We start from the raw sequence: 14,885 nt of genomic DNA, 5'->3' as shown, positions 1-14,885 counted from the left end.
CATTGTCACAATCTTAACTTTAAGACTTGTTATTGGAACGAAGTATGATTGACTTATTGATTTAACCATTTCTTCAATTCTTGATTCCTCTTCTTAGACATACAATTGTATTAAGACTCACTTAGAGGATCAATTGAGATATGGTTCTTAATCACTAAGACATATCATAAAGCATAAAAGCTACTCTCCCTTCTTCTTAGAATGGAGAAACTTTTATCTTTCTGCCTACTTGATTCTTCTTATTCGTTCTGCTATTGATCTAAACCCTTTAATCAATTCAGAATTACACTTAATCATATTTACTAAACCTTTAGTAAATCATGACGAATATCTTTGTTACTCTTATGGTGGACTTGATCAACACGCAACTTTGTGTGCTCGATCTCTTAGTCCTTCACTTGACACTTTGTCAACGATTCAGTCTAATTTCCAAATACGAAATTTCTCATTCATCGTGCATCCATGTTGCATGATTCCAAGTTTCTGTCCAATTGAAACTTTGGGCGATGAGAAACTCTCCCTATTTGGTAAATTATTGACATTAACATAACTAAGAATCATATCCATTCGTTGTAGAAATATTCGAACATCAATTTTCATAACGATTTCATTGTAAGGATAATAACCAATAAATAAATAAGTCAAACAAAATTTATTTTATTTATAAAAGCAGCGGAAAAAATTTGTCCTTACAATGCAAAATCCATTGAAAACTATGTACAAAAGAAAATTTCTAACAACTCTATCATAACTTTCTAAGCTCAAAATCTAATCTTCAAGTCCATGCGATCGATATCCATCTCTTGTGATTAGATTCATCTTGCTCTCTTATCAAGCTTCCTTTCTTTTCACCGACCCTACAAAGCACTCAAATGTAATCTTATTACATCATGTATTAAGAATCAATGAATAGGAACTTAATGGAGTTAGATAGTGGATTTTTACCTACAGCGTAGTCATACCTTTGACTCTCCCATCTCTTAGATCTCTTAGGTAATTAGGGCAACTTCGTCTCCAATGCCCCTTCTCTTGGCAATAAAAGCAAATTGACTCTTTTGGAACAACACATGGAACTACTTCAGACATCGCCTTTCTCTTATGATCAAACTTTTCGATCATTGCATGTCTTTCATTGCCATTGTCTATATCCATAGAGGTCTTGAAGGCAGATTCACCAATCAACTTTGCTTTTCTATTGCGCCAAACCATTGCTGATTCGGCAGCAATAAGCATATAGGTGAGATCGTTGTGGTTCGTCATATAGTACTCTCTTACGAACTCACTATATGAGTTGGGAAGTGACTGAAGAACCCAATCAACAGCCATCTCTTCACTAACAACGGATCCCATCATTCTTAGTCTATCAATGCACGACTTCATCCCTAGGACGTGTGCACACACCGACTTTCCTTCTTTATGTTTACTTGCCAAAAGGGCTTGAGTGATATTGAACCTTTCAATTTTACAATCTTGTGGGTTAGGGAGAATAATTGGAGGAGGATGAGGAAGTGAAGCATGATTTCTTGATCCTCGATCGAATCGTGGAATATCATCTTCATGTGGAATGCTTGTTCCACGGGATTTGGGAATACCATAGTTGTCGAACTTTGACATCTACGGGAGAAAACGAATTCAAGTTAGTTGATTGATTGAGTCCTTGGTAAATCACCCAAATGAAAATTCCAAGGCTAGGACCCAACACAATATTCTACAACTCGGGAGAGGGATGCCGTAACCCAAATTGCAGAACATTTGAAGGTAAGTGAATGACGATTCACTAATTTCCACCATGAAAAACGAAAATTATTTTTTAAGTTTTAAATCTATGAAAACTCCTAGATCCTTTGAGATTCATTGAACTTTCAATGGCATGTTTAAATCTCGATATGCCCCTCTTGTTTGTGACTGGGATGCCGAGGATCACAAAGCGGGTGTGAATAACCATGCAAACTTACATGGTGCCCTCACATGTTACAGTCGCCTATTCGATGTGCCGGTAAACCACACACGATCCACCGAACTATGACAAACATTGAGTCACCCTTTGCTACCTTTGCTTAGACCCATTTAGTGTGCCGGTTAACCACACACGCTCCACTAACGTCTTCGCAAGGGCACAAAGTGTAATTTCATGGAATTGCATCAATTCACTTTTGCCTAAGTAACTAAGATTGGGAATTTTGAAAACATTTAGTTACTTTTATACTTCATTATACTTATAAAGGAAGGTTTCGTCCTATCCTACCCGTTCGGCTAACGACCCTCCACTGGTCAAGAGTGCGGTGGGTAAGAGTGGATACCTATTTAATCGCCATTTTATAGGCAATTTCCTTAAACACTCCTTATAGACCAGCTTCGTGAATGAGGCCTACTAACGGTAAGACTGACTTTTAGTTATACATATATATAATGTTAGACTTTTAATGTTATATATAGTATAGGGTGTATTTTATAAGTTTTAAAATACTATGTGGTTAACTATAACAATTATACTTTTAATTAAATGGTTAACCTAAACTTTTATGGATTTATTAAATCTCTTTTAATTATACACATTAATTAATTAATAAAACCATAAGGGTGTGATTTGAACTTTTTCAAAACTATACTAGAGTTTTAGAATTTAACATTCCTAATTAAACTTTTAATCAACTTTTAAATTCCAAAACTTGAGGGCAAGTTTTGAAACATTTCAACACATTAGGGTTTAGAATTTAAATATGCATCAAAATTAAACTATTTAATCAAAATTTAAATTCCAAAACTTGAGGGCAAGTTTTGAAACCTTTTTCAAAACATTAGGGTTTCAACTATTTAAATTTCAAAACAACAAAACTTTTGGGGTTCAAATTTAAACTATAAAACCTAAAGGGCCAAATATGAAACTTTTCACAACAACAAGGATCAAATAACAAATAATTCATTTAATCACATAATTATCCATATTTGATGATTTCTTGCAAAATAATTTATCAATTTACTTAAAATAATTAATCAATTATCTTATAAGGAAACAATTATCTTATTAATTGATAAATATCTTCAATTAGATTAAAAATATAGTCAAATATATCATATAATCGGATTAATATTAATCTAACATGATAAGGTAATTATCCCAATGCAAAAACAGCAAGAAATCCCGAGATAAGCACTGTCTGACGCACCGACTCGCCGAGTCACCCTCTGGAAGTCGCCGAGTAGGGCTGACTCGCCGAGTCCAAGAGAGACTCGCCGAGTCAGGTCGAACAGTGAGACCAAAACACGATTTTCAGTTACATCAAGCATCAATACAATAGAAACCAATCATGGCTCTGATACCACTGATGGGTTTTGGTCATAAGACATCCTATGTGCTCATACAAACCCTAAAGCTCGGATCTAGGTTTCTTTATTGTACATACTTTGAATCCAAGACTTTGAACCCTAATACTAGCATATGGAAATCAGAATTCACATGTAAATAGGTTTAAGAACATACCTTGATTGTTATATAGCAATAACAATCCAATTCTTCCTTGAATTGACCTTGGAAAGCAGAGAGTCACAAGTGTCACTCCTCTAATGGCTTACAAACACCATAAGCAAGTGGAGAAGGTATAAAGAGAGAGGGGAGAGGTTAGAATTCGTATCTAAGACTTCTTGGGAAGGGATACACGAATTCATAACCCTAGGGGTGTTTATATAGGTGTAGAGATAGGGTTTCAGTCATTATCCTTATCTAGTTGCTTATCCACCAAGCAACCAATAAGATAATCCTTGAATCCTTATCATACTTGAATTCTAAGGGATTTGCACCTCAAATTCGTTCACCATATATATAAGATAATCCTTACCTTATTTTGTAACTATCACATAATTACAATTCAACCCCTCTAGTTTAATTAATTACACTTGATCACAAAACTAATTCTTAATTAATTATCGACCAATATTAATTAAACAAATATGATTTCTCCTTTAATATATTATTCTTATAACATATTAATAAATCATATTATCCTCTCTCTCTTTATTCATTTCTCCAATCAAGTTGCTTTGGTGAAGGCAACCCAAAAGGACCATGCACCATCGGGTCAAGTACATACCAAAATAGTTATGGACTTAGACACTAATCCAACAGAAACAACCATGTATTTAGACACTATTCATAAGCCAATATAAATTAATAGTATTTATAACTATAATAACTACTATTGTTTTTGTTGTTGTTATGGATTACATAAGCATCTCATAATAAGGATAACTTTACCTAGAAAAAAAGTGCGTAAATGGTCCCAATGGTATGCAGTTTTTTTCAAAAAAATGGTCTAAACCATGAAACTTTTGGATTGGTGGTCATTTTGAGCATGTTGGTATACAGTATTGGTCCATGTTCATACAGAAAATATTATTGTATCTTTCTTCCTTATTTTGAGGATTTGTTTTCTTAAATATTTAGTAACGATTAAAAGGAAATGGCCACACACACACATACACACACACACACACACATATATATATATATATATATATATATATATATATATATATATATATATATACATGTCTCTCTCTTTCTTTCTCTCTCACACACACAACCTTTCTTTTATCGAGTATGTTCTTCCTCGAAAACACACATATGCACACACTCACACCAAGATTAAAACACATACACATACACTGAGGTTGAAACTTATGATTCCTTATGTGGTGAGCCCACCAACTCCTCAGGTGCAAGTACAAGATGAAACACTAGCAATGGCATTGTTCGTCGGATTAGCACGGCTTAAAACCTGCATCTTGTATAGTTTCTTATATGCCAGAGTTTTGTAACTAGTCCTTGAACCATGATTTCTCTCCCTTTATATCGCTCTTAATCGACTCAGGCAACAAAAATCAAAGGAACTCCGCTCCTCCTTTATAACACCCCTCGCTAGGGTCTAGTTGTAAAATCATTTTCAAACAAAATGTAAACTTTTTTAAGTTTAAAAGTTTCAAATTTACATAGAAGAGTTCAACGGTCCCCCAAAATTTAAATGAAATTTTTAAGGAGCGAGGATGTGTTAGATTAAGTTATCTAAACCAATAACAAAATTTATATATTCTTGAATTAAAAGCAAAGTCCTTTTTGGTTTGCCTTTAAAACCAATAACTGAATAAAATGAATTTTGGAGAGAGAGACTTATTTATTAATTTATTATTTGATTAATAAATTAACTAAAAATTGAAATAAATAGTTTATTAATATATTATATGATTAATATATTAATTCGAAATAATGATAATTAATTAAGAATTAAATATAAATTAACTGACATTAATTTTGGGATTAATTAGAATTAAAAGAAAGTGAAAGTACTAAAATTATAATAGTTCTATAGTTAAACAAGAGAGAGGTCCTAAGATCATCTCCAACCCATCTCCATTTTCCCCCATAAATGGAGTAAATAGTGTTTCATCTCCAACCCTACTCCATTTTCTTCAGCATTTTTACCCCAAAAAGTATATTTCTAGAATATTCCATTTTTATAACTTATATATATTGTGAAATATACCCCTCTACTAATTAAACTCTGTATTTACGACTAATTAATTTAAGTTAGTATATAACATGATATTATAAATTTTATATATTGCATTTAAATTATAATTAGTAGATAAAATAAACAAGAAATGTATAAAATAAAAATGAGAGGGACTAAAATTGGCAACCAAACTTCACCTTTATTTTTGGAGATATGAATAGTATTCCCCCATATATGAGGGAATACTATTCATATCTCCAAAAATAAGGGTGAAAATGGGGTAGGATTGGAAAAGAATGGGGGAAGAAATAGAGGAAAAAATGGAGTTTGGGGGTGGGTTGGAGATGCCCTAAAACCTTCCCAAGAGGGAACAATTTTGAGATCCCTATACATGTTCTAGAGTGATTCTTTATAAATAAATAAAGAGTTGAATAATTACCATATTTGAAATATTATCTACCTTAATAAATGAAAATGTTTTTGCAACTTGTTAGGTGCAAGTAAAAGATGAAACACTAGTAGTGGCATTGTTCGTTGGATTAACACCGCTTAAAACCTGCATCTTGTATAGTTTCTTATATGCTAAGGTTTTGTAACTGGTCCTTGAACAATGATTTCTCTCCCTTTATATCGCTCTTAATCGACTCAGGCAACAAAAATCAAAGGAACTCCGCTCCTCCTTTATAACACCCCTCGCTAGGGTCTAGTTGTAAAATCATTTTCAAACAAAATGTAAACTTTTTTAAGTTTAAAAGTTTCAAATTTACGAAGAAGAGTTAAACGGTCCCCCAAAAGTTAAATGAAATTTTTAAGGAGCGAGGATGTGTTAAATTAAGTTATCTAAACCAATAACAAAATTTATATATTCTTGAATTAAAAGCAAAGTCCTTTTTGGTTTGACTTTAAATCCAATAACTGAATAAAATGAATTTTTGAGAGAGAGACTTATTTATTAATATATTATTTGATTAATAAATTAACTAAAAATTGAAACAAATAGTTTATTAATATATTATATGGTTAATATATTAATTTGAAATAATGATAATTAATTAAGAATTAAATATAAATTAATTGATATTAATTTCGGAATTAATTAGAATTAAAAGAAAGTAAAAGTACTAAAATTGTAATTGTTCTATAATTAAACAAGAGAGAGGTCTAAAACCTTCCCAAGAAGGAACAATTTAGAGATCCTCATATGGGTTCTAGAGTGATTCTTTATAGATAAATAAAGAGTTGAATAATGATCATATTCGAAATATTCTCTACCTTAATAAATGAAAATGTTTTTGCAACTTATTATATATTCTTTTTCAATATGTCACATGACTGTTTTTTTTTCAAATATTTTTTCTTCCACTTGGTAAATTTTGGTTTTTTTTACTTTTTTTCTCAATATCTCTATTCTAATAAAAGAATAGTTTTAATCTCCTTTTGACATGTGTCATCCTATTAAGATTCCTAATTAATGCATATTTTATTTTATTTTTGTCACGTGTCACCCTATTAGTCTTCATCATTAATGCATGCCACTTATCAACCTATTAGTTCTCAATTTTAAATTTTAAATTTTAAATTTCTCACTTTAATTATATTAATTTAATTACATTAGAATAAAAATTAAATTAAAATTAATACAAATTATAAAGTGATATAATTTCACATATTTATTTAAATTAATGATTATAATTTTATATAACTAAAAAAATATCTCTCAATTAATAATTTATTTGAAAGAATTGATTGATAATTTTGAATTCTCACTATAATAGTTTAATTAATTTTGTAATCATGGTTCTCACGGGTTATAAACTAGTAAAAAATAATAAAGATGACTAAATATTAAACTTGGCTAACTCCTTTTAATGTTCATGTAATCTGTAAATGGAATGTATTGAAAGCTCATCATAATTATAAAAAAAACATATCCCTCGTTCTTTTTTTTTCATCTTATTTACATTTCATATATTATTTGACTAGGTGTGAGGCTTGTGTATTACATGAGTTGATTTTAAAAAAAAAATAAACTTTAAATTAAAATATAAACATAAAATATTTTTTAATGTACAACTTTAAAATAAGAAAGGAAAAATATATTTATTGCAATTTAATATCATATATATGATATTTAGTACTTTACATATAATAAGTATATGACTTTAATTTTAAAAATTGTAACAAATCAAAAATTGATAAGTGGATAATATTTTGTCTGAAAAATACCACAAAATGACAAGTATCAAAACTCATGAGAGATTGACATGTGACAAAACAATCTTCATTTATTAAGCAGGATTCACAACTAATATTGTATAAGATTTCATAAGAATTTCAAATCAATGAATTCAAAATACTGTGATATCGATCATAGTATTTATTTATTGATATCCTTTCCAATATCATTTTTGAAAATTATGCATTCTTATTTGGTTGTTATCACCCTTTCTTAAAAGCTTTACTTTACATCATCACGGTCGAATACAATATCATCTTCATAACGTTAGCAAAGACATTTTGCTTTACAACGATTACTTTCTTTGAAGTTGAAATTGTTTCCTCTACAAAGTCATCATAAATTGACACCAACAACTACATCCGGTTAGTAATTCATGTTTTTATGTATATCATCCTTTTTGTCTTGTTTTAACTAGAACATGTGGTGTAATTTCATGATTTTCATTATGCCTGCCACATGTTCGATGTAATGTAATGCCAATATTGATGTGCTCCTAAATGTGTATTCAATCATGGGACAATCTGAATTCGTGTATTTTTTTACTTACTATGAGTGTGCGTAAGTGAATGTATGTATGTATGTATGTGACTTTAACATGATTGAGTTTGACTGATAGATTGGGTTAGGGTAGATAAAATTATTGAAAATAGATATTTAGTAAGATTTATTAGTGGATTGGTTAGTTTTTGTAAGTGTATTGTTAGTTCGTTTTGTAGTTTTTGTAAGTATAATAATAATGAAGTGGAAAACTTGGAGAAAAAGGGTTGTCACCTGTTGTCTCGGATCAAGGGCAATGTAGTAAATCTTAAATATTACACTTTACTGATGAGTAAACAAGCTCAAATTAAAGTGTTGATCTGCTTGTATTACAGGAAGTTGGGCAATTTTTTATTGTGGTGGTAGTTGAAGCCTTGAATGAATAAAACAAATCAAACATGGGTTTCATGGATCTTTGCTGGTTATGATGTCACTCCTGCAACAAAGATGGTTCGGGTGCTTTTAAGTTATTATCTTTCTTTAAATGTTTTTTATTTTTATTTATTTATTTATTTATTTATTTATCTATTTATTTTTTGTTGTTGCTGTTGTTGTAAATCAAGGGAATAATTCAAAGAGTTTGTTATTAGTAAGAAAATCTATGTTTTACTTGAAATGGGAAATAAGTGATTATAGTGATTGGATTCTTTGATTGTTGAAGAAAACTTATATAGATCATGCTATGCTGTTGTGGCTATGAATCTTTGATCTTTGATGTAAAATTCAAAATTATATATATCAATAATCCTGTGACTTTGTATGGTCTTGGAAGGGAACTTAAAATCTTTATTTATTTGTACTCTTGAAAGTTGCCTTTGATCTTTGATTATACTGTTGCGACAAGACAAAATATTAAATTGTTTTAAATACACCAAAATATGACCAAACATGTGAAAGTTTTCGTATACACCAAACTATGAACAAAATATGAAATTGTTTGAAATACACCAAAATATGAAATTCTTTGAAATACACCAAAATATGAAATTCTTTGAAATACAACTTAGATCATGCTATTGTGAAAAAAGTGGTGAAAATCAACTGATAAGATCATATAGCCGACAATTTAACAAAGTACTTTTTAACCGTCAAAACCGTTATATGTGCAGGATGCTACACATGTTAGACGGACCATTCCGACGTTAACAATCATGAAGGAGTGGTATTGAGGGGTGTTTGGATAGGAAAAAAAGAGGTGTTTATTGTTTATTCCCACGATAAGCTAAATTTAAGTGTTTGGATAAAATCCAACTTATTAAGCTAAATAAGCTAATTTTAATAAGCATCTCTCCCATGCTTATTGCTTATTCCCACCACAAATAAGCTAATAAGCTAATCAAAACACCCCTGAAAAATGCAACACAAATTTACAAATTTGATATGGTTTAATTGAAAAGAAAGTGGTTATTACTTATGTTGATACTTGATACACTTATTAATAGGCAGGGCCGAAATGAAAAAGGCAAATGAAGTGATCGCTATAAAAAGTAAAAACTGGATGTTGAATGGTCACGTTGTGTATAGCTGAGAAGGTCGGACACAACACACAAGTGTATCATATGGATGTCATGTCATTCATTATCATTTTTAGATTTAAATCTAAATTGGAAGTAATTTTTTCAATCTTCCAATTAATTATCTATCCTATAAGAGGACAAATATCAAAATGAAGGTTAATTAATTATACCATTTTTATGATGCCCACATGCCACAAAACTCATCTGTTGTAAACTATTATTATTGTAAACTATTATTAACGAAGACATATATATGGGTATACTCCCTTACCTTCATGTATCGACACTTATTACATGAGATAAATTATTGAAGTCATTAATTCAAAGTCGGGACATTGCAAAAACCTTTTCTTGATCATGTGGTTCATTTTGTTGGTATCGTGTTTGATGCAAATGGACTTCCTTTTGAGATCTCTTATTGTTTATGTGTATGTTTTCCGAGATCTTTAGGGTTTTTGCCAGTTTTCGGAGCTCCACTTTAACGACTTTACCTGTTCCTGTTTTTGGTAGTTCTTTCACAAACTCTACCTTCTTTGGCACCATAAATTTTGACATCTTTTTCCGGCAATATTCCAAGATTTCGGTTTCAGTTGTGCTTTCCATCTCTTTCAAGACAACAAAAGCACAGGGACTTTCTCCCCACTTCGGATGAGGCATTGCGACTACTGCTGCTTCGTGTATTGCCGGGTGTTTGAATAGAATGGATTCTAGTTCCACACTACTGATATTTTCTCCACCGGAGATTATCACGTCTTTTGACCTGTCTTTGATTTCAACGTATCCGTCGGGATGAATAACTCCAACATCTCCGGTTAAAAACCACCCTTTCTGAAAAGCCTTCGCAGTCTCCTTCTCATCTTTCAAATACCCTTTCATGATGCTACTTCCTCGGAGTACGATCTCTCCCATCATCTTCCCATCGCGCACCACGCTCTCCATTGTGTCCTTGTTTTTGACATCGACATCAGCGAGGGTGAGTATTCCGACCCCCTGTCGAGCCTTCAATCTCGCCTGTTGATCTTTCGGCAGTTGATTCCACTTGGTTTGCCACTCGCATACAAGAGCAGGTCCTGTGGCTTCAGTAAGGCCATACGCATGCATTATGTGGAACCCAAGATCCTCCATCTTCTCCAACAAGGCCTCCGGCGGTGGTGCCCCTCCGGTGAGTATGTTTACCGTAGATGTTATTTCACAACGCTCATGGGGCTTGGCATCTAAAAGGATGTTGAAGACAATAGGAGCGCAACACATGTGAGTCACCTTATGCTGAGAGATGCTCCTGTACATTTCTTCAGCAGTCGTGTTGCGTATGCACACATTTGTGCCTCCTCTTGCTGCAACACCCCAGGTGAACGTCCAGCCGTTGCAATGGAACATCGGTAGTGACCATAAGTACACCGCCTCCGTACCCATTTCCCAACCTTGAATCAAGCTCATGGTGCTAAGAAAAGCACCACGGTGGCTATACACCACTCCCTTCGGCTCAGAGGTGGTTCCGGATGTGTAATTCAGTGAAATCGCATCCCACTCGTCCTCAAGTTCTTCACCATGGTAGAGTGGATTGCCATGCTGGATGAGTAGCTCATACTCCAGCTCGCCAAGACGAATTCCAGTCGGCTTATCAACGTCATCAATCACGATGACTAAAGGCATGGCTACGTTTTTAGCATCGAGCAATTGTAGCGCTTCAGATGCTAAAGGAACATATTGATAGTCGACGAAAAACACCTTGGCTTCGGAATGACAGAGAATGGTGGCGATGTTTGTAGCATCAAGTCTTGTGTTAATTGGGTTAAGTACAGCTCCTGCCATTGCAACTGCGAAATGCATTTCATATAACGCAGGGACATTTGGAGCTAGCACGGATACCTATAGAATTAATAAAACCGAAAATTAGAAGAAAGAAACTTTTTTCATAAAGAATAGTGTCTGCTACCAAAGCATGCATATTATAGACATAAAAAGTAAGAAACTTACAACATCGTTCTTGACAACGTTAAGGGAACGGAGGGAATAGGCGAGACGACAGCATCTCTCGTAAGTTTGGCGCCAGGTAAAGCTGACTCCGCCATATATGACAGAGGCTCGGTTGGCATAAACCTTTGATGCTCTGTCGAGGAAAGTGAGAGGAGTGAGAGGGACATAGTTTGCTGCACACTTCGGAAGTCTCTCCATTAATGCCTCAATAGAATTAACTACGGTAGATTGCCGGCTGAAGCTAATTAGTCGCTAATACAAGATTTTGGAGGTAGCTAGAAAGCGATTGCTAGTTTGGAGAGATGTATGTAATATGTATTATGGTGTGAGGATAGGAAGGGAGAAGAGATTGTATATATAGAGGTAGGAAGCACGTTATTTGGCATGGTGGGGTAGGGTATAATGAGGAGGGGCCATGAATGTCTCAGGAAAATAGCTTGGAATATGCAATGATATTACAGAGGGCGTTATACATATGTGTTTGAACACAGCCTTTTGACTTTGAACGCTTTAAACCTTTACCAGATTATTTTATGCGTCATTCTTTCTTTCTATTTAGAAATATATTTCTATTTAGAAATATAAACCTTCTGTTCTATTGAAAAACTGAATAGGCTATAACAAAGACCATGGATTCATTAGTTTTTTTATATGTTTGTTGTTTTGTGAATGAATCCAATGTGTATATATATATATATATATATATATATATTAGGTTAATATGTTTTTACATTTATTGTGTGCTATAAATCACCAATAAAAATTTAGTAAAATTAAATAATTATTTAATAAAATAAAGATAGATATTAAATTTTTTTTCATAATTGTATATATATTAAAGGATATTTACAATTTTAATTTTCTTTTTACGGAAACTAATTAAATTCGTCAATAATGATAGCAATCACATTCTTTCAGAATTAATTTGTATCTAAGTTTTTATGTTAGCAATAATATTATTTTAGAACTTACTTGCTTAAAATACAATCACCACAAGGAAAAAGGCCATTACCGGCGACAAAAGTCGCCGGTAAAAGTCCCAAAAGTCGCCGGTAATGATGATAGCGGCGACGCGTCGCCGGTAATAAGTCGCCGCTACTGCCTCGTCGCTATTGATCAGTTTGTCGCCGCTAATGATAATAGTCGCCGCTATTAGTATGTCGCCGCTAATGAGTATTGTCGCCGCTAATAATGTTGTCGCCGGGAATGACATTTGTCGCCGGTAAAAGTGTCGCCGGCAAAAGTGTCGCCGGTAATGAGCTCTGTCGCCGGTAAAAGCGTCGCCGGTAATTGTTTTTCAATTTTTTTTTTTAAAAAAATGATTTTCGTTGCCGGTGATAATATCGCAGGTAAAAGTGTCACCGGTAATAACAATATTCGATTAAATATCAAAACCAATAGTGTCGACGCTAATTACAAAACAAACATCCTATTAAATATCAAACATAATAGTGTCAAACAAACATCCAAAATACAATTAAATATCAAAAGTCATACTATCCGAGTAGCAAAACAACAAAATTTTTACAATCTACCAAGTAGCAAAACGAGACAACATATGCAAATAAAACTCATTCTTACATACCCTCATCGTCGTTCCCATCGTTCCCTTGATTATTTTGGGATTGAAAAAACGAATAAAGCTCATCCCTACATGCCGGGTCGGCGAGCATTGCACGAAGATTTTCCAACTACATAATTAATAACAATATATATAAACTTATAACTTAGATTGTCAAACATAAACAAAAACTATCAAAATACATTGTTATTTTTAAAGTAAAATAGAAAACCAAATTACCAAACTTTTTAGCAAATAATCACCAAACTACCAAATCAACATGCATTTTACGATGCTAAAGTAGATTGCTATTTTACCTGTGATGGTTGTGATGGTGGTTGTGATGGTTGCGAAGGCTGTGGAATCGTCGGGAGACCAGAAGGTTTGCGGCCAATGCCTCTAATGTGGCCACGTCGCTCTCCTAATACTTTCTCGAACGTAGCTCTTTCTTGAGTTGGCGTAAACTCACTTTCACCTTGAGTTTGTTCTAGCAGCTCTTCAACTAACCGATTCTGTAACTCCCAAAAGTGAGTAACAATTAAGTATAAATAAACATTTAAATATATGATAAAATTATAATTAAATACTTACATATTGTTGTTCCGATTCAGCAGTAACAAATACACCATTCTTATCGGTATGAGCTTTGCGAAATGTTTCCACTCTCTTAAGGTTCTGTTTAAGTTTAAAAATTAGATTATATTTTAAATAAATAATTACATGTATCGTACGGTACCTTCTTATAGCAAGTACTGCTATACGAGCTCGAACCCCCACGATTCACAATTGTTTGCTTTTCACGGATTTTTTTGTTCCTTTCTGAAGCAATTTTGTGTTCGTCAGTTTGAAAATACTCAACTGTCTTCTCCCAGTTATCAACAAGCATACCATCCGGAGGATTTGCCAATGCTCTCGGGATATCTTCATACCCTCCGACCATCTTGAAATATTTTTTAGCGTCGGCTTTACGCTCTCGAAAACCTCTTAACAAGGCTGCTTGAAAACTCTCTGTCAATAAAGTAGCTTGTGCATCCTGGTACATTTGATTGAGATCAAACTTTGTCTACGATAAAAAAAAAAGTTAACCAAGAAACAATTATAGTTAAACCTATAAAATATATTTAAATAAATAATTACCGCTAAATGTTGTAATACAGTGTCCTTTATATCAGGGGAAACTCTTTTCCAACTCCATTTGTCGAAAGGGACCATCTGCCACATTGTTTTCCCAACTTCTCGGGAAAACATGTCTCCCGCCTCTCCTACGGGATTAAATGTAATATCCCTATCAAATTGCATGGGTATTGGTTTCCCCTGGTTCTGCAAGATTGCTTTTTCAAGCTTTATATTTTTTGCTTTTCCTCGAGCTTTCCTTCGGGCACGTCCCTCAACTACAAATGTAATTAAAAATTATTAGAAACGACATTTAATTTATGATAATTGAACAAAAATAGTAAATAAAAATTCATGATAAGACTTACCGTCCAGCTCGTGCTGGCCAGGACCTCTACCACCTGGGAAAGGTGGGTCCTCAGCTCCGTCTCCCC

General features: G+C 33.1%; 1 protein-coding gene across 1 annotated transcript; it reads right to left on the bottom strand.

Moving 5' to 3' along the window:
• Positions 1-9,989: 9,989 nt before the first annotated feature.
• Positions 9,990-12,114, bottom strand: LOC111902318 (trans-cinnamate:CoA ligase, peroxisomal). Its single transcript, XM_023898162.3, has 2 exons — positions 11,778-12,114; positions 9,990-11,669 (listed from the first exon to the last, which is right to left on the bottom strand). The coding sequence occupies exons 1-2, from the start codon at positions 11,973-11,975 to the stop codon at positions 10,122-10,124; spliced, it is 1,746 nt and encodes a 581-aa protein (XP_023753930.1). The 5' UTR covers positions 11,976-12,114; the 3' UTR covers positions 9,990-10,121.
• Between the last annotated feature and the right edge of the window lie 2,771 nt (positions 12,115-14,885).

Source organism: Lactuca sativa, chromosome 3 (genome assembly GCF_002870075.4).
Source record: "Lactuca sativa cultivar Salinas chromosome 3, Lsat_Salinas_v11, whole genome shotgun sequence".
In the NCBI taxonomy this organism is placed as follows: domain Eukaryota; kingdom Viridiplantae; phylum Streptophyta; class Magnoliopsida; order Asterales; family Asteraceae; genus Lactuca; species Lactuca sativa.
This window is presented reverse-complemented; position numbering and strand designations above follow the sequence as displayed.